This window comes from Paroedura picta, chromosome 1 (genome assembly GCF_049243985.1).
Source record: "Paroedura picta isolate Pp20150507F chromosome 1, Ppicta_v3.0, whole genome shotgun sequence".
In the NCBI taxonomy this organism is placed as follows: Eukaryota; Metazoa; Chordata; class Lepidosauria; order Squamata; family Gekkonidae; genus Paroedura; species Paroedura picta.
The window spans coordinates 197,927,891-197,948,031 of record NC_135369.1 but is presented as its reverse complement, the minus strand read 5'-3'; the positions used below and the strand labels follow the sequence as shown (position 1 = coordinate 197,948,031).

Genomic DNA, 20,141 nt, shown 5'->3' with positions numbered 1-20,141 from the left:
ATAAGAATGTTTCCTTTATTGGGATTTTCAAACCAGCTAACCCAGGAATTTGCTTTCACCTCTGCAGGTTACAGCCAAGACTGCCTTCTTGTTTATCTTACCTCAGTATAACATTAGTGTGCCTACAGCAGGTGAGTGACCCTATGAATAACCCCCAAACACCTCTTCCTGATGACCTATGACAGATGTTCTTCAGGCAGGTCCTTCCCAGCCCTCTGCTTACCTCTAATGCATCATGGGAATGCTGGAACTGCCGTTTTGTATTTTAAAAGAGCTTCATTGGGTTCTGTGCGGCGCCGTCCGAATTGGCCTGGAACAGCCAATTTGGACGCCACCACACACAACCCTAGGAGAGTCACATCCCAAATCATGCTGGAAGGAAAGCCAATCTGATCTTAAGATGGTGGTTGGGCATAGAATTGCCAGGTCTTCCACTGATCCCTGCTTCAACTGGCGGCAGAGAAATAGATATATATATAGTCCACAATAAAAAGGGGAAAATGTCAAGGAACCCCCCCCCCCAAAAAAAAGGATCAAAATAAGGAAAAGGTGCTCAAGCCTCTATAATGTAAAATTGATATTTATTAAGAATTAAAAATGCCAAGGCTTAAAGTATAGTCTCAATAAAATCCATGTGTACATTCGTACTAATGCCTCCACTGACCAGACGTGTTTCAGCATGGCCGCCTTTATCAATTGTCAGGTATAAATAGAACAGCATACATAAAATACAAGAAAATAAATATTAAATATATGCAGTATTGGTGTAGTCAGTTTGGTGTAGTGGTTAGGAGTGCAGACTTCTAATCTGGCATGCCCGGTTCAATTCTGCACTCCCCCACATGCAACCAGCTGGGTGACCTTGGGCTCGCCACGGCGCTGATGAAACTGTTCTGACCAAGCAGGAATATCAGGGCTCTCTCAGCCTTACCTACCTCACAGGTTGTCTGTTGTGGGGAGAGGAAAGGGAAAGCGACTGTAAGCTGCTCTGAGACTCTTTCTGGTAGAGAAAAGCGGCATATAAAAACTAACTCGTCTTCATCTTCGTCTTCTGTTCTGACAGACCAGTAATATCAGGGCTCTCTCAGCCTCACCTCCCTCACAGGGTGTCTGTTGTGGGGAGAGGAAAGGGAAGGCGATTGTAAGCCGCTTTGAGATTCCTTCAGGTAGAGAAAGGCAGCATGTAAGAACCAACTCTTATTTTCTTTTTCAGTAATATCAGGGCTCTCTCAGTCCCATCCACCTCACAGGGTGCCTGTTGTGGGGAGAGGAAAGAACCAACTCATCTTCTTTCTTCTTCTTCTTCTTCTTCTTCTTCTTCTTCTTCTTCTTCTTCTTCTTCTTCTTCTTCTTCTTCTTCTTCTTCTAGGCTCCTTTATATACAATGATATAAAGTGTTTAATATTTAGGACACTTTAATCAGTTCTATGAACCAGAAGGCCAGATATAATTCTGTGAGGCTTCTTCTGTTGCTAAAGCAGGCCCTGGTCCAGATGACCACTCCCAGGTCTAGGGAATGTCCTATAGGAGCCAGCCTATCTCCAAAGTATGCTGAAGTGCTGTACAGCCCATGAGTTACAGCGAGTAGCTCTAGGAATGTCCAAAAACACTATGGTTTTAACATAAAGTTTCAGGCGGTTCCTAGAGCTACCCATTATCACTTTGGGCTGTACCCAGAAGTGAGGTCCTGACTCCTCCCACAACATCTCCCCATGTCCCTCCCTCTTTCGCTGGTTGCCAGGTTGGCCTAGTAACTTTAGTTGGGCATCTGCTGAGGCTTGCCATCTTTCAGAGGGCCAGAATCATTGTAAATTCGGGGCCTCTCATCACAAGCTGGCTTCTGTGTTGGCTAGAACAGCTGACTGGTAGTCTTTGTCCCCTTTCTGGTCTGTGAGAAACAGGTGCTGGCAGGTGCTCATGGCAATAGTACTTCATAGACCTTGGGAGAGCCACAGTTTGGCCACCCCTGGCCTAGACAACTTGATAGCACTTCCCACCACCAAACTTTCCCACCAACTTAAACCTCCCTTTCCAAGAGAATATGCCCTCTCAAGGACTCTAGGGCAGAGTCTGCACTTACTTTCTTTATTCCATTGTCAATCCTGTTGAATTCAGATCGCTTTGAACTCGATTCTTCCTCCCCCCCCCCCCCATTGAAACAGGAAATCTTCTGCACGTGGTTAGGAAGGCTCAGAAGGTGGGGGGGCTCTTTCTTTCTTTTCTTGAAGGGGGGGGAGGAGCCTGGCAGGGAGTCTCTTTCTGTTCTTGGAGGGGAGGGGGAGAGGATCGAAAAAGGCAGGGGAGGGAGGAAAAATCCAGGACCGACAGAAGTTGAGAGAAGTTAAGGGCTTCTCCTTTAAGGCAAGCGTGTCACATGACCAGGTGTAGCCTATTAGAGGTTATCTACCACGGAGCTTTCTTTCCCAAATGAATATTGAGGATTTTCAGCACTCCAGGATATCCCACAATAAAGGTAGGGTCACTCCGGATCAATCCTTCTTGCTGCAGAAGGAAAATTAAAATCGCCCCAAATCCAAGCAGAAATCGCATTATGTGTAGAGGGCAGGGACTGAATCGATCTGGGGCTGGAATAAAAGCTCCGTGCAGTTTACACCTAGGCGGCCAACTTCCTTCCTCTGCTTCTTTTCTTAATCTAAAGCTTAACTCTCCAGAAAATCCTATGACTCCGGAAGAGCAATGAGACACACAGACCTCATCCAGAAATTTGGCAGATGAGGAAGGTTTGGCTTTTTTAAAAAATGAGAGAAATAATGTTTTCCTGCAAACTAGGAAGGTCCTCCGTATAAGCAAAAATCTCTCCCTTGGCTGGTCCCCTGTCCCAGTTTTCCTATCTTCCTGAGAGGTGTTTTACTGTTGGAGAGGTGGTTAGTATTGTATCTGCAGAGCAGTATTGCAATAGGGAAAGCTGAGCAGATTGAGGGGGGAAGCCGGGCTCTTGCCCTGGACGGGCTGAAGGCTGCCATAGCCCCCCCCCCCTCACCAGGGTTTTCCATTAACTAGGCTTGTGCAATGACTGTGACAAGCAGCACTCTGGAGAGTGTGGAGTAGATAGACCTTCTGCTGCCTCTTCATTCCACTGAATTTATCCACCAGTTGCCAAATAAGCGTAGCCAGGAGATCTAAGGCTTGCTTGGCAGCCAGGCACGGGACCGTTGCAGGTGGTTTGTCGTTGCCTGCCTCCACCCCAGTTTTCCTTGGAGGAACTCCACCCAAATCCTTAGAGGTCTCCCATCCAAACACTAGCCATAGTCAGCTCTGCTTATCTTCCGATAGGATCACGCTTGCCTGGCCTGTGCAGGTCAGGGCAGTTTACCTGGAGAAAATGGCTGCTTTGGAAGGTGAATTCTGTGGCATTAACCTACTGAAATCCCTCCCCTCCCCAGGCCCCATTTTCTGCAGGCTCTGCCCCCCAAATCTTCAGGTATTTCCCAACCTGGAATTGGCAACCCTAATGCATCTCCATTTTCCCAGTGGCCCATGAAAGGCCCTTGTCCATAAGGTTGAAAATGCTTCCTCCCCTCCTTCTTGGCATAGTGGTTAGGAGTGCGGACTTCTAATCTGGCAAACTGGGTTCTGCACACACACACACACACACACACACACACACACACACACACCCCGCAGCCTGCTGGGTGACCTTGGGCTCACTACGGTACTGATAAAGCTATTCTGACCAAGCCATAATCTCAGGGCTCTCTCAGCCTCACCCACCTCTGTTGTGGGGTGAGGAAAGGGAAGGTGACTGGAAACCTCTTTGAGACTCCTTTGGGTAAAGAAAAGTGACATAAGAACCAACTCTTTTCCTTCAGTGGGACTGAAGTCATCCAGGATGGTTAGGTCACGCCTCTGCGTGCTCAGGTAGATTTTCAGAGCCGCCTTCCTGAGCGACCTGAGTTTGACTAGCCAGTTTTGGATTGCCCTACTGCTTGGGCAGGATGTTTTGATCCCTGCTCTTCAGCTCATCAGTCATTTTAACAAGATTTTCTATTTAAGATCAAAATTAAGGATCTTTGCCCACCGAAGCCGAGGGGAGCTACAAGCCAGTTCCCCATCAGGATTTTTTAAGGAACCCGATTTTTAAGATGGCTCCATGGCGGAGGCAGCAGCAGCACAGGACCCAGGGGAGTTCTTTGTTCTCAGGGGAGGCGCAGGTTAGGGGAGGCTCCGGGTCCCTCATCTTCTGCCTTGCCACCCTACCAGAGTACCGCAGTGGAGTTGGCGGCGGTGGAACAGACTCCCAGCAGCGGTCTAAGGACGCAAGCTCCCACCCAAAGAAAGCAGCAATGGCTGCGAAGGCCGCAGGGGGCACTGTGTCTGCTGGTGGGAACGGGCATTCCGGAGCCCCAGAATGCTGCCTGCCAGAAGACTGGACCCCAGGAGTCCGGAGCCCGACCGTCAAAACTCTGGACTGACGCGGGAGGCTTTTAGGGCCAGCGAGCCCTACCGATAAGATGGGACTTGGAGTAAATGCGGGGGGGGGGTTAAACCTGGAGCCCCGGATTGTAATCCCCCCCCCACCATAGCCACGGCCCACGGCCACTCCAAGTCAGCGGCGACCACGTGGGCCCGGGCCACCATTCCAAGACTGCGCTGCCCTGTTTCCGGAGCTCAGTTTGCCAGTCTGGATGGGCTCCTCCGCAGGCCTCAGCAAGCCAAGGCCATGCCCCGGCCCGGCGTGGCGCATCCAGTAAGGGCTCCCTCTCACTGGAACCAAGGCACTGACAAGGGGGAGGGGGGAGCAGGAAATCCAAGCGCCACTCAGGCACGGCTAGCCAGGCTGAGGAGGAGGATGAAGAGGAACAAATGTTCCTGGAATACTTACGCTGGCACAGATTTAAGGCCAGGCACCTCAGGACCAGTCCCTCGCCACCGCACAGTGTAAGGGAAGCTGGGAGGGACGGGGATGCCATCCCCAACCTGGGATCTCAGCGGGAGGACTCCCTGCCCCTCTCCTCAATGGGCCTTGAGTCAGAAGACTCAGACACGGGCAACCTAGTTTCAAGGAGGGATAGGGGAGGCTCACCGTGCCATCGGTCCCCAGCTCGCCACTCAAGCCACAGGGGATCCAGGTACCACACTTCTTCAGAGGACAGGTCTTCCTTTCCCAGAGCGGACAGCCTTTCAGACAGGGAGGAGGGGGAACTCTCGGGTGATGAGGCATCAGCCTCAATGGACACTTTAACCCATTTGTTTCAGGCTGAGCACTTCCAGGTCATAGCTACTCTGAAATACGACATGGAAACAACAGAGAAATCCAGATCAAAAGTTTCTGCAAACCTGGATGCGAGAGGCTTCAAGAAGCCCAGACCGGTACAGACATTACTCCCCTTTTCTGACACTTTCGACGAGGTCATCAAATTGGAATGGGCACTGCCAGCAGCTGGCACTACCCTCACTTCTATTGCCAAGAAACTCTACACCTTAACCGAGGAGATCATGGCTGACTTCAAGGTGCCCCTTGTGGATGCTCCAGTGGTCACTCTGCATTCCGGGGCAGTGCTCATCAAGGACGGAGAGAACACTCTCGAGGACCCCATTGACTGCCACAACGAGCATGCACTGAAGAAGACCTAGGAAAGCAGCCTCCATGGCCATCAGGGCATCAGCAGCCCTGTCAAACTTCACTATAGCTATAGTCATCTGGACAGACAGCATGCTACGGTCATCCCACCTTTCAGCAACATCAACTAGGCAGACTATACTAAAGATCAAGAGGGCGGCAGAGTTTGCGGGTGATGCATCCCAAGACACCATTCAGTTTTCGGCCCGGGCACAGGCCGCCAGCATCGTCATCAGGAGCAACATTTGGCTCAAACATTGGAAGGTGGACATCGCATCCAAAAACACCCTGTCGTCATCTGTGTTCTCCGGCCAACTCCTATTGGGGAGTCAAATCTGTACCAGGTCCTCATAAAGACAAAGGATAAGAAGAAGGCCATGCCTGCATCCCACAGCCAAAACAAGGACAGGGAAAAGAGAACCAGACGTCAATAGACCTTTCGCTCCTACAGGAGCCAAGGGGGAGGCAGAGACTTAAGGTCCTTCCAACCCTACACCTCCACCAAATAACGCAATGCCTTCTCCAACAGATAGCCACAGCAGTTCAGGCAAAACAAAGGGCAGCAGCCCAGGAATCAGTCTGCTTGACTCCGCGATCAGGAGCCAGCTCCACACATTCCGGGAGGTGTGTAGCCAATCCACCTTGGACCAATGGGTCCTCTCTATATCATTGCAGATGGCTATTTGATCGAGCTTACCGGAACACATCTGGACAGATACCTAACACCACCAATCCCAAGGTCTGCACACAAACGTCTCCAACTCACACAAGCCATCCAACACTTACTCAACATCGGGGCCATCAAAGAAGTTCCGGAAGATCACTGATACTCAGGACTGTACTCCATCCTTTTCATCATACCCAAGAAATCCGGAGAATGGCAGGCGGTGCTAAACAAAGCGCTCAACGCTTGGGTGCAAAAGAGGAAATTCAGAATTGAGTCACTACACCGCATCCTTCAGGTCCTGCAGAGGGCCAACATGCTGATGTCCCTCGACCTTCGGGAGGCGTATCTACACATCCCGATACACCGGGATTCATGCAAATACCTTCGGTTTTCCCAAATGGAACACCATTACCAATACACAGCTCTGTCATTCGGCTCTCCTCTGCACCCTGGGTGTTCACCAAGTTCATGGTGACACTAGTGGCTCGCCTACGCCAGTGTGGGATACACATCTATCCGTATCTTGGCGACCTGTTGCTAAGGGACAAGTATGCCAGAACCTCAAGCCGCATCACACATGCAACCATGAACTTCCTTGCAGAACACGGTTTCCTGATCAACAGGGAAAAGGGCCACCTGAAACCCTCTCAGCCAAACTGTGCACAGCAACAGCGACTGTCTACTTACCTGCAGACAAATGGGCCAAGTTGATGCTACTCACCTCACAGATCATCAAGGCCCCCCAGACAGAACTCATGCAACTGGCTGCGCTGCATGGCCTTATGATCCCCACCATAGACATTGTACCATGGGCTCGACTTCACTCCAGACCCCTCCAGTGGGCCATCCTTCCCTTCTAACGCAACATCGCCCCACACCCACAGGGAACTTTGCTGGTGGACACAGGCTCACAACCTCCATCTAGGGACGGCCTTTGTTCAGCTGCCCCAGGTAGTCACCATGGATGCCAGCCAACGCGGTTGGGGAGCACATTGCCAGGCAAGAACGGCCCAGGTTCGCTGGTCGGGCCTGGAAGCACAGCACAGCATCAACTGCCTGGAGCTTCGTGCAGCTCACTTGGCACTCAAGGCCTTTCAGGACACTCTGCAAAAACACCACGTACTCATCCACACAGACAACATGTCAACAAAGGCTCACATCACCAGGCAGGGAGGGACTCGCTTGCACACCCTCTACCTAGAAGCTTTCCGGCTGCTCACCTGGATAGAAATGCACCTGGCGACCTTGAGGACAGAACGCCTCCAGGGCCTAGCGAAGCAGCAAGCGGCCTGGGGCTCAGTTCACAGGACCTGGGCCTGGGAGAGTGATCACTGAACTGGGAAGTGTTTGCACAGATCAGCGACAGGTTCGGTTTGCCCCTAGTGAACCTGATGGCGACACCAGGGAACACTCAGTCCACTTCTATCAAGCGCAGGCAGAAGACGCACTTTCATGCGCCTGGCTGCAGGGGTTACTCTACGCCTTCCCACCTCTACCAATGCTTGGCAGGCTCATGAACAAGATCAGAAGAGAGAGAGCCACAGTCATTGTCATAGCCCCTCACTGGCCCAGACGCCCATGGTTTTCCAACCTCATACAGATGGCAGTAACACTACCGTGAACTCTTCCATACAAGCCCAATTTTCTGCTCCAGGAGCCCATTCTCCATCCAGACCCAGAGTGGCTACAGTTGACTGTGTGGAAGCTGAGCGACTACAGCTGAGCGACTACAACGACTAGGCTTATCCTCAGATGTCATCTCTGTCATGATACAGGCCAGAAGACCGTCAATCAGGTGCATCTATAACCACACATGGAGGGCATTCTATGCCTGGGCGGCTGAAAGCAAGATTAGCTCATGCCAACTCTCATACAAGGATATCATCTCATTCCTAGAATCTGGCAGGAAGCTAGGCCTCCGGGCCAGCACCCTGCGCAGACAGGTGGCTGCGATCAGTGCCATCCTAGGACTTGACTGCCCCAACTCCTTTACTACAAATACATATGTCAGGTGCTACCTGAAGGGCGCTTCCCAGCTGGACAAGCTGGTCGTCCACAGATTTCCCACCTGGAGTCTCCCAGTGTTTCTTAGGACACTCACGAAACCATCCTTCGAACCTATCTGTTCCTGGTCGCCATAACATCAGCCAGCCGTGTATCTGAACTCTATCCTCTAGACGAGAACTCTGCGTTTTCGAAAAGGGTGCAGTAACCCTAAGAATTGACCCCAGTTTCATGCCAAAAGTCAGCTCTACCTTCCATCTGGACCAACCAGTGGTCCTACCATCGTTCTTCCCAAAACCAGCAAAACAGAGAGACAAGAAAAATCTGAAAATCAGGATTTTCAGATAGTCAGGTGGATAGGGCATTGGTTAGAGAACCACACTCAAAGAGTTGTTGTCAATGGTGTTTCATCAGACTGGAGAGAGGTGAGTAGTGGGGTACCTCAGGGCTTGATGCTCGGCCCGGTACTCTTTAACATATTTATTAATGATCTAGATGAGGGGGTGGAGGGACTACTCATGAAGTTTGCAGATGACACCAAATTGGGAGGACTGGCAAATACTCCGGAAGATAGAGACAGAGTTCAACAAGATCTGAACACAATGGAAAAATGGGCAAATGAGAACATGATGCAATTTAATAAAGATAAGTGTAAAGTTCTGCATCTGGGTCAGAAAAATGAAAAGCATGCCTACTGGATGGGGGATACGCTTCTAGGTAACACTGTGTGTGAACGAGACCTTGGGGTACTTGTGGATTGTAAACTAAACATGAGCAGGCAGTGTGATGCAGCAGTAAAAAAGGTGAATGCCGTTTTGGGCTGTCTCAACAGGGGCATCACATCAAAATCACAAGATGTCATAGTCCCATTGTATATGACACTGGTCAGACCATACCTGGAGAACTTTGTGCAGTTCTGGAAGCCTCACTTCAAGAAGGACCTAGATAAAATTGAAAGGGTACAGAGGAGAGCGAACATGGAATCACTGATGAACATGGAATCACTGACTGGATCACTGACTGGTTCAAAATTGAGAAAGGAGTTCGGCAAGGCTGTATACTGTCGCCTTGCCTATTTAACTTGTATGCAGAGCACATCATGAGAAATGCGGGATTAGAGGAGTCACAAATTGGGATCAAGATTGCAGGGAGAAATATCAACAACCTCAGATATGCAGATGATACCACTCTAATGGCAGAAAGTGAAGAGGAACTAAAGAGCCTGTTGATGCGGGTGAAGGAGGAGAGTGCAAAAGTTGGCTTGAAACTCAACATCAAGAAAACAAAGATCATGGCATCGGGCCCTCTCAATTCCTGGCAAATAGATGGGGAAGAAATGGAGATAGTGACAGATTTTATTTTCCTGGGCTCCAAGATCACTGCAGATGGGGACTGCAGCAAAGAAATTAAAAGACGCTTGCTCCTGGGGAGGAAAGCTATGGCAAATCTAGACAGCATCTTAAAAAGCAGAGACATCACCCTGCCAACAAAAGTGCGTTTAGTCAAGGCTATGGTCTTCCCAGTTGCAATGTATGGCTGCGAAAGTTGGACCATAAGGAAGGCCAAGCGTCAAAGAATTGAGGCTTTTGAACTCTGGTGCTGGAGAAGACTCTTGCGAGTCCCTTGGACTGCAAGGCGAACAAACCGGTGAGTCCTAGAGGAGATCAACCCTGACTGCTCTTTAGAAGGCCAGATCCTGAAGATGAAACTCAAATACTTTGGCCACCTCATGAGAAGGAAGGACTCCCTGGAGAAGAGCCTAATGCTGGGAGTGATCGAGGGCAAAAGAAGAAGGGGACGACAGAGAATGAGGTGGCTGGATGGAGTCACTGAAGCAGTAGGTGCAAACTTAAATGGACTCCGGGGAATGGTAGAGGACAGGAAGGCCTGGAGGATCATTGTCCATGGGGTTGCGATGGGTCGGACACGACTTCGCACATAACAACAACGAGAGCGACGAAGATGATCTGGGGCCAAGGGACCAAGCCCTATGAAGATAGGTTGAGGGACTTGGGAATGTTCAGCCTGGAGAAAAGGAGGTTGAGAGGGGACATAATAGCCCTCTTTAAGTATTTGAAAGGTTGTCACTTGGAGGAGGGCAGAATGCTGTTTCTGTTGGCTGCAGAGGAGAGGACACGCAGTAATGGGTTTAAACTTCAAGTACAACGATATAGGCTAGATATCAGGAAAAATTTTTCACAGAGTAGTTCAGCAGTGGAATAGGCTGCCTAAGGAGGTGGTGAACTCCCCCTCACTGGCAGTCTTCAAGCAAATGCTGGATACACACTTTTCTTGGATGCTTTAGGATGCGTAGGGCTGATCCTGCGTTGAGCAGGCGGTTGGACTAGATGGCCTGTATGGCCCCTTCCAACTCTATGATTCTATGGTTCTATGAAACGTCACATGCTGGATGTCCGCAGAGCTCTCCACATCTACCTGAGATGAACAGCTGGTATTCGCTGTTCAGATGCACTCTTCGTGTCATAGACGACCTAGAACAAGGGCAAGAAGGCATCGGCATCAACCATCGCGAGATGGGTCAAGACGGCATACATAGTGCAGAAGGCATACGTAGTGCAAAATAAACTACCGCCCAATGAGATCACGGCCCACTCTACCCCTTCCGCCACAACGTCGATGGCATTCACTGCCAGGGTCCTGGTCAAAGTGATTTGTCGGGCCGCAACGTGGTCCTCCTTCTCCACATTCGTAAGGCATTACTGCATAGATCAGACGGTCTTCGCATTTGGAGACAGGTCCTAGCAAATGCCACAGGATTGAGGTACTAGGCCCAGCCTTATGAGAAGCTCTGGTACAGCTAACCACCTTGGATGACTTCAGCCACACTGTAGGAGAACAGAACATTGGACTCACCTGAAGGTTTCTTCTCTTCGGTGGGGCAAAGTCATCCACTTCCCACCCCTGGGAGCTGGACATAAGGACATGGATGTCTATTGACTGAACTTAAATTGCCTTAACACCCACACACGGCCCTCCAGAACAAAGGGGGGAGCCGGGTGACACACACAAACTGACCCACACACAAATCTTTAAAAACTTTTATTGAGTAGCAGGGCTTGGACAAGACTGGCTGGTCAGACTCAGGAAGGCGGCTCTGAAAATCTGCGTCTGAATGCCCTGCCTGAGCGAGCAGAGGCATGACTTAACCACCCGCATTTGTGCGGGCCCCGGATAGCCCTCTCCCTCCACCCCTTGGCAGCAAGAAGCTTGCTGGTCCGCAAGCTAATTGGCTGCTTCGGCGGCTGATTTGCTCGCGGCCTGGCAAGCTTCTCGCTGTGGGGGAGCGGGGAGAGAGAGAAGCGACCCGCTGCCGCAGCTCTCACCGCCCAGCACCGGGCCACAGACTGAGGGTTGGGGACCACTGGTCTACCAGTCTCAGCAATACATTTAGCAACATGATACCTGGCCCTCATGGTAGACAGGTTCTCTTCAACATGTTTTCTGAAACTATTTTGCTGCAGAAACACTGATTTTTTAAAGAGAATTTATCTTGTTCACTCACTCCTCTCCTTGATATATTGAGTAGCTGTTGTGATAGGATTCAAAGTACCTTTTAATATTGTACTCCATTAATACTGAGAGAGTTTTAAGACATATCAGGCAAACTGCTTTATCCTTGTTTAAAACAAAGAAATACTCAGTAGTCTATTTGTCATTAAAGACACGGTGCTTATCTGCAATTTTTTATTTCTTTGAAACAGAACTTCCTTTTGCAGACATCTTAGCAGAGAAGCAGTTGCAGAGTTTCAATGTTATCCTTGAATAAATAAAAATATAAGGGCTAACTCCTCCCTTTCCCATTAAATTCACTCCACTCTAGCTGCTATTAGCTGGGGATTTCCAATTAGACCATGCAGAGAAGAGAAGAGACCCCTGCCTCTCCATCCACTACAATTTTCAGAAGCACTGGGTTATATACCCAGCTAGGAACAAAGAAGAGCCTCTTGTGGCGCAGAGTGGTAAGGCAGCGATATGCTGTCTGAAGCTGTCTGCCCATGAGGTTGGGAGTTCAATCCCAGCAGCCGGCTCAAGGTTGATTCAGCCTTCCTTCCTTCCGAGGTCGGTAAAATGAGTACCCAGCTTGCTGGGGGGTAAATGGTAATGACTGGGGAAGGCACTGGCAAACCACCCCATATTGAGTCTGCCATGAAAATGCTAGAGGGCGTCACCCCAAGGGTCAGACATGACTCGGTGCTTGCACAGGGGATACCTTTACCTTTACCTTTAGGAACAATTTTTTAAAAATGGATTGTGAATCTGGCCTATCAGATGGTAAAGTTGCAATCCTAAGTACATTGACTACTATGAGATTTTTTAAAAGAAACACAGTCCCTTGACGTTTAAATAGACACATGCTAATACATGCTAATACGATTTAATTTTAATATGTTAAAAATTCGGGCCCTCCAAAAAAGTGCAAGTAGACAGAGAGAATGAAGGCAGCCTTCCACCTGGAACAGAGGATATGCCATTAAATTGGCTTCAAATTATATGCAGGGTGCACACACACATTGCTTGCCAGCCAAGCTTTAATCATGAGGAGTGAAATGGCAGGTAGACAGAGGTGAATTTGGATAGAGGAGGATGTGAGAAGGGGAATGCCATAAGCTTCCCTGCTAAGAGAGCGCTCAAGGGGCCACTCGCTGAGTCCTGCTATCACAGATGTAAAAGAAGACTCCTAGCCGGAGTGACGAAGGGAGGAGAGGCAGAAGCAAGCAAGGCCAGAAGTCAGAGCCACCAGCTCTTGTTGTGGAAGGAAAAAAGTGTGGTTGTAGCAGCAACCTCACTGGTACCTTTGGAAGCCACTTGCTTTGATGGGTGGAGCCTCTAGAAATGCTCAGTATGCAAATTACTTTGTATCCTTTTTTGGCAAAAAGACCCTGCCTTTTACTCTCTTTTTTCTGCCTGTTTTTGCAGAAGCAGACCTGACATCTCCTGAACCCATTCACACAGCGACTTTACCTTCCTCTTATACATACATAGCTTCAACATGGCAGTTCATGGAGATGGGGAGTTGAAAAGCTGAGTGGTCTGGGGGGGCTGAGCTTTGCTGGCTAGCAAAGCACCTAGAATGGCCAAAATGCTATTATGGAGGATAAGACCAAGAGGGGGGCTGGCAGAATAGCCATGGAGACCAAAACAATGTTGCTGTTGTCTTTTTTGCAAGAAAGGGACAGGATGAACAGCAGTAGATGGTGCCTCTTGAGGCAGGAAGAACAGTAGTCTAAGGAAAAAGGCCCGGGGGTGATAACAGGTTGGAGGGCCACACAGAAAGGGGCCGTATGCAGCCTATGTGCCTCAGGTTGGGAACCCCCGTTCTAAAGCATCCAATTTCTCCAGGAGAACGAATACCCATATTTTGGAGATAAGTTGTAATTCCAGGGAATCCCCAAGTCCCACCTGGAGGTTGGCATCGCTAGGCTCTGCCCACCTAAAAACAATTGGGCAGCATTAAAGGTGTCAGCAGATGCCATGATGCCTGTGGGAGGACTCTTTCCGTATTCTGTGGTGTTTGGACTTCCATGTCCAGCCTGGTCCTGATCCCTGACAGGCCTTGGAAGAAAAGTTCCAAATGGAAGGGCACAGCAAGCTAAGGAAAGGGAAAGACCAGGTATGAGCACCCTTGTCCTGACACTCCGCTACCCTTAGGGGAAAGAAAAAGTCTCTTTCCCTCACCCATCTCCATGTTGAATACCCATGTTGAATGGGTAGCGTGCATGGGAGCATCCAAATAGGCCGTTCCAGGCCGATTCGGACGCTGCTGCACACAACCCTAGCCGTGAGACCAGCTGTCCCTCTCGTTTGTGTCTAGCTTCACCCTTCAACAAATGCCACGGACAGCTTGGTCCCAAAATTGTTCCATGCTGAATGTTAATGCCACGCTTTGCTTACCACCCTGTCCCTTTCCTTTTCTTCAGACAGCGAGATTGTCCTTTATCACTACGGGCTGAAGGATTTGGTCACAATCCTCTTCTACATCTTCATAGCAATAATTCTGCATGCCGTAGTACAGGAGTACGCCTTGGACGTAAGTTCTACTTTTTGTGCCCCCTAGCCAAGTGAGTTTGACAAACCTTAGTTTGGAATTCTGAAAGCATGTCATCCAGGCAGCAGCAAAAAATGGCTGCTGTAGGAGGTGGGGTGAATTATAAAATGGGTGCCAGTCCATAAAATGGGGTCAGCCACAAAGTTTTGAGTTCTAAACCAGACGTCTTCGTGTCACAGAGAGCTGTTTTTGGAATGGGTGTTTCCCATATCCCTTTTCTGATAGAGATATTTTAAAGAAGCACAGACCCAAACATTTGCTTTAGATTCCTAATTTGCAAAACTGATACAGGCTTGACTTTCTCAGCTGTGTACTCGATGTCCCATCTTGGGGAAGGGGTAACTTTAAATAAATGGACAAATGTCCCAAATAAAGCCTGCATAGATAATTTCTCAGTCTCATTTTCACTTGAAATTTTTATCCTCTTATATATTGCCACAAGGCATATACATTAAAGTTCATAGCATGGGTGATAATCAAGTGGTCAAAAAACAGTCCCGATAAAGCAGAACAGTACAAGTCAAGGAAACTAATCCGTGTGAATTAAAACAAGAACTGACCAGCCATGCCTTTTCGGGCTAGAAGCGCCCTTCCTCAGTTTTCCAAGCCCTTCTATCACCCGACTTGGGTCTATACCGAGATCTAATCAGAAGTGACCAACTGGAAGGTTTTGGTGGTGGTTTCACGGAAATGGTCACCACCCAGGACACCCCTGAACCTCTCAGGTGTGGGTTATGTGAGACTGACTAATCTTTCTGGAAGTGCTTTGGGGAGACTCTCAAATTGTATTTTATCGTTTCAACTTAAACAAGAGCAAGGGATAATATATATGTCTTTCTGTCTCTGGTTTCATTTACCTATGCATCACCACTATCATAGATATTTGAGAATTTGGTTTAGTGGGATGAGTCAGAACATTTTTTTTTTACAGAAATCAATTTTTATACCTATTTATGGTTCTGTTGTTTTCTGACTATGGTTAGCTGACTTTGTAAGAGAAGGGTGGCCTATAAATCCAGTTTTTAAAAGTTAATTTTGTATCATGCACTTCTTTAATATCTTTTCATTCCAAGAAAGATTATGTTGATTTGAAATTAAAAACTTAAAACGGTCTTAAAAGGCAAACATGAGCAAATTCGGCTGGGATAGAAGATTTTCCCTTGGCCCCTGGACTAAATAATCTGCTGATTTCTCTTCTGTCAAAGAATCCAGCCATCTCAATGTAGCCCTGTGATTCAGTGTTGCTTTGGAACAGACACTCTTCATTGTCTTGTGTCTATTATAAAAGAAATGTTTCCCTTGTTTTTGGAGTGGGGTGGATCAGCTTGGTCCACTGGGGCTTCTTTAAAGCCCCTCCTGCTCCAGTGACGTGGGGGAAAAAATCAGGACTGACTTTTTCATTTCATCGAAGAAGGCAGTGGATGCCAAGAAACTCATCTTCTGCTACAAAGTTTGGGAGATCACAATTCTAAGTTATCTTTCTGCTTTCAGGAGCCATTTTAGTGTTTATCAGGTTTTATTACCAAATCCCCATGACACTAAGACAGCATTCTTTGCCGAACCCAACAGTCATTGAACAGAGCTGCAAAGCAAATCCCAGATTAATTTCACCTGAGCCATTGTTGGGGTTTAATTGGCAAATCCAGGACATGGATATAGATTAGGCAGCATCCCCAATAAGGTGCTGTGGGCATCATGGCACCTGCTGACACTTCCTGGTGCCCACCAAGTGTCCTTATAAAGTGGGCAGAGTCCTAAGAGGATTTGGCCAAGCAAGGCCATTGGAGAATTGATTGGCTATGCTAAGGTGACCAGATTTTAACATTGGTAAAGCGGGACACCATTGACCGGGAGGGTTCTTTAAAATTTGGTCTATATGGAGCAACAAAAAGTTTCATAGAACGCATAGAATGCAAATATAGTATTGTAATATATATATTTTTAATTTCAACATAAGTACAATTTGCCAGGTGCCCCCAGATGTCTCTTCAAAAGTGGGACAATCTGGTCACCTTAGGCTATGCAGATGTTTTTAACATGTTACTTTGATAGCAGTTGCCACCACAGTAAAGGATCCTCACTGTGTGACTGAAAGTAAGCTGCCATAATGTAGCTGACAGCCATTTTGAGACTGTCTCTGCCACTTGCGGCAGCCATTTAATGGCTGTCTCTGCCTTCTGCGGCAGCCATCTCGTGGCTGTCTCTGCTTCCTATGGCACATAGCAGCTTTGGCTAACGGTTGTTGTACCAACCGTTCTGTCCCAAGCAAATGGTCCTCTGGCTGGTATCCTTGAGTCACGGGGTCTAGTCTGTTCTACCACAAGTCACCTTGTTCATAGAGGGGAGTTGTCATTTGGGTTTCTTTGGTTTTCTTCTTTTTGTCCAGAAAATCAACCGGAGACTCCACCTGTCCAAGGTCAAACACAGCAAGTTCAACGAGTCTGGACAGCTGGTTGCATTTCATCTCACCTCTGTGATCTGGTGCTTATACGTCATTGTAACGGTAAGGCAGGGAAGCGAAGGTACACGAGATACCTCCTACATCGCTGCTGCTTTCAGGGAGGGAGGGTGGAGACCGGCTGCCATGTCCTCAGCTGTCAGAATTCAAATTATGGAAGACAGCAACTTCCTCCAGTTCAGAATGTCACTCCAGAAAGGGAACTATGACTACGGTCACTCCATATAGAAGTGTGTTGGTGGTGGAAAGGGCCTTTAAGTCACAGCTAACTCGGTGTAGTAGTCAAGATTGGTGTTTTCTAATCCAGGGAGCCATGTTTGATTCCCTGCTCCTCTACATGCAGCCAGCTGGGTGACCTTGGGCCAGTCACAGTCCTGTTAGAGCTGCTCTCTCAGGAGTTCGGTCAGAGCTCTTTCAGCCCCACCAACCTCACAGGGCGTCTGTTGTGGGGGAGGAAGGGAAGCCCCTTTGAGATTGCATCAGTTAGCTTTTCTTCTTATAGGCAAAGACGAGCAGAGGTGGTGTGCCCTTGCCTGACTCTGTGTGGTGACTTTGTTGGTGGTATCCCATCCCATAACCAACCAGGGCTCATCCTGCTTAGCTTCTAAGATACAACAAGATCAGGCTAGCCTGGCCACCCCGTATACGCAGGGCAACTGGGGACAGATTTGTTGGCTGAGGTAATTCTTAGAATCATAGAATAATAGAGTTGGAAGGGACGTCCTGGTTCATCTAGTCCAACCCCCTGCACTATGCAGGACACTCAACCCTCTTGCTCATCCAGTGTAACCTGCCACCCCCTTGAGCTTTCACAGAATCAGCCTCTCTCCGCTAGTCAGTCTGGGGCCAAGGGGTCAATTGTTGCCCCCCCCCCCCATCCTGGACGCAGCCCACCCCAACATCCCTTACTGTTGGCGTGGAACAGATTCTAAGGGCTAGTTGAGGGATATAGTTTTTATTTATTTGTTTGTTTGTTTGTTTATTTGTTTATTTGATTTCTATACCGCACTTCCATATGGCTCAAGGCGGTTTACATACCACATGCGGGATACATGGAACGAATTAATATCTAACATAGACAAATACAACCATAACAATTATCTAAATAACACAATTTCAGTGATCTTAAACAATATAACAGGAACGGAACTTACCTAAGGCCCTTAAAGAGGCCAGACTGGTTCAGGCCATGGAGAGGATGTCTGAGGAGGGACGCGTTGTCGCTCTCAGGCAATGTTGGTCTCAGATTTTTCCATGAAATCTCTTGCCCTGGTTTATATTTGACACATTTTTGCAGTAGGTACTCTTTCCCTTTCCCCAACTCAATAATAAAAAAAAAACCTGCTGGTAAATGTTACGTTTTTGGCCCTTTGTTGACTGGAAAGGTACGAGGACTCAGGGTCCCGATTCAGAATCTTTGTAAATACATGTATTAAAGCCTGTCTCCTGTTCCCTGATTCCTTATAAACCTACCTGAGTACTACAGTCATCTTCAGAGGTTCTGAGATTAGGCCTTATCAGTGGGGGCCCCAAATCTCTGGACCGCTTTCCCCAGAGAGATTCTGCCCCATTGTGCTGCCCCTTTTCACCAGTTGGTGAAGCCTTCGTTTCATTTGGCATTCCTTCAGTGATCTGCCATCTTGCCCAGTGTTGTAATTATTGCTTTTATGCTTCTGTGTACATGAGACCTCTCCAAGATTCATCTTGTTTTGTTAAAATATATCCTATCCCTTTCTGGAATATTTTCTGGTACAGGGAGAACCTGTGCAATTAATGGTACACCAACAAACAGAAGTATTTAATTTTTAAAAACCCAGGTTTCCTTAGAGTCTAAGTCAATGGTGTGCAATTATTAAGACTCCTCCTACTGTGAGAATGGTCTGTTACATTAGGATAGGCACAGGAATGTGGGTAGGCTCTTGTTTGCCTGGAAACTGACTGTTTTTCATTTTTTGTTTCCCTTTTCAGGAAGAGTATTTATCAAACCCAAGGAGCCTGTGGGAGAACTACCCTCACGTTCATCTCCCGTAAGTAGCTACAGAAAGGCCCCTGCACTATCGACACCAAGGCTTCCTTCCTCTTCGGTTCATCTGAGGTCAAGGCAGCCAGTGTTTTAAATTGGACCAAGCTGTTTTGAGAAACCTCTTTCAGCCCCCTTCCAGGAGCACTGTCAATATTGCCGGTAAAATTCTTGTCCAAGCAAGAGGCCAGATTGGCCCCCAACGAACCCAGCGAGGGGCAGTCTGGTGCAATTGGTGCCAGTCTGCTCCTGACTGCTGCCGGGAGAGGAGGCTGGTGGGCCTGGAGGGGGAAGAAGAAGGGAGTTCCCTGGTCCAAAAATACCCGCTGAGCCTTGGAGAGGCTGCAGCAGGCCTTTTTGGGGCAGAGGGGAAGGCTGGCAGGTGGGGTGGGAGAATGGGGATGCTAGCAACCATTGTATTTACAGATACAACTGGCTTTAAATCAAACCAGTAAATTACTGGAATAAATATAGTGAAACATCTCAAATAATTCAATCATTGATTACTTAATTCTATTAAATACCTTGGAAAGAAGGGAGAGGAGGTGGGAAAACCCTGCCAGGCTAAGATGGTATATAATTCAGAGCTTTGACAGTGAGGTCAGAGAATGGTATCTTAGGCCTCAGCTTAGTTTCCGGGGGGAGGGTAACCATGTTGGTTTGCAGAACAACTGCTGGCTTCTGCTGGAACCAAATCAGGCAGGACTTGGGAATGCTCCACCTTTGCCCAGCCAAAGGCTGCTGACCTCCTCCCTTGGTCGGGGGGAACACTTCAGATAGATGGTGAAGAGCTTGCTTGTTGTGGATGCTTCTTCTTTTTCCATGTCAGGTTCCAGGTCAAATTCTTCTACTTATGCCAGCTGGCCTATTGGCTGCACGCATTGCCGGAGCTGTATTTCCAGAAAGTGCGGAAGGTGAGAGCCACGGCATCCAACTTTCTCAGCTTAATCCGGAGTAACTGTTGCTGGCTAACAGCGCACACCTCGGCGACATTTGTCCGGAGTAAGATTCATTGAAACCGATGAACACAGACTGCTGCTGAATGGTGACCCCAAAGGCCAAGAGGAGTCACGGCTGGGATCCAGTGGAGTATTTCTGCTGACAGGGAACTTTCCAGCTGTGGAGTGTAGCTTAGTCCCTATGGGGCATTATGGGCTGCAGCGGGGAAGGGGGGGGGAGGCAAAAAAGGAATGCATTACGGACAGGAATTTCTCTTTCTGTGGAAACGCGTTGGATCCAGCTCTGTGCCTTCTCTGTGGTGGCTCCCACCTTGTGGAATGGCTGATCTGAGGTCAGGAAGGCTCCTGCTCTCTTGGCTTTCAACAAACTAGGCAAAACTGAGTT

At 48.4% G+C, this 20,141-nt stretch overlaps 1 protein-coding gene across 1 annotated transcript in view; it reads left to right on the top strand.

The window, feature by feature from the left end:
* The window catches only part of TRAM2 (translocation associated membrane protein 2), a 61,981-nt gene that overhangs the window by 24,174 nt on the left and 17,666 nt on the right, over positions 1-20,141 (top strand). Inside the window, exons 2-6 of the mRNA XM_077315981.1 lie at positions 68-131; positions 14,192-14,301; positions 16,706-16,822; positions 18,746-18,804; positions 19,627-19,711. Of these exons, the coding sequence (XP_077172096.1) occupies positions 68-131; positions 14,192-14,301; positions 16,706-16,822; positions 18,746-18,804; positions 19,627-19,711 (435 nt within the window). The remainder of the gene's footprint in view (positions 1-67; positions 132-14,191; positions 14,302-16,705; positions 16,823-18,745; positions 18,805-19,626; positions 19,712-20,141) is intronic.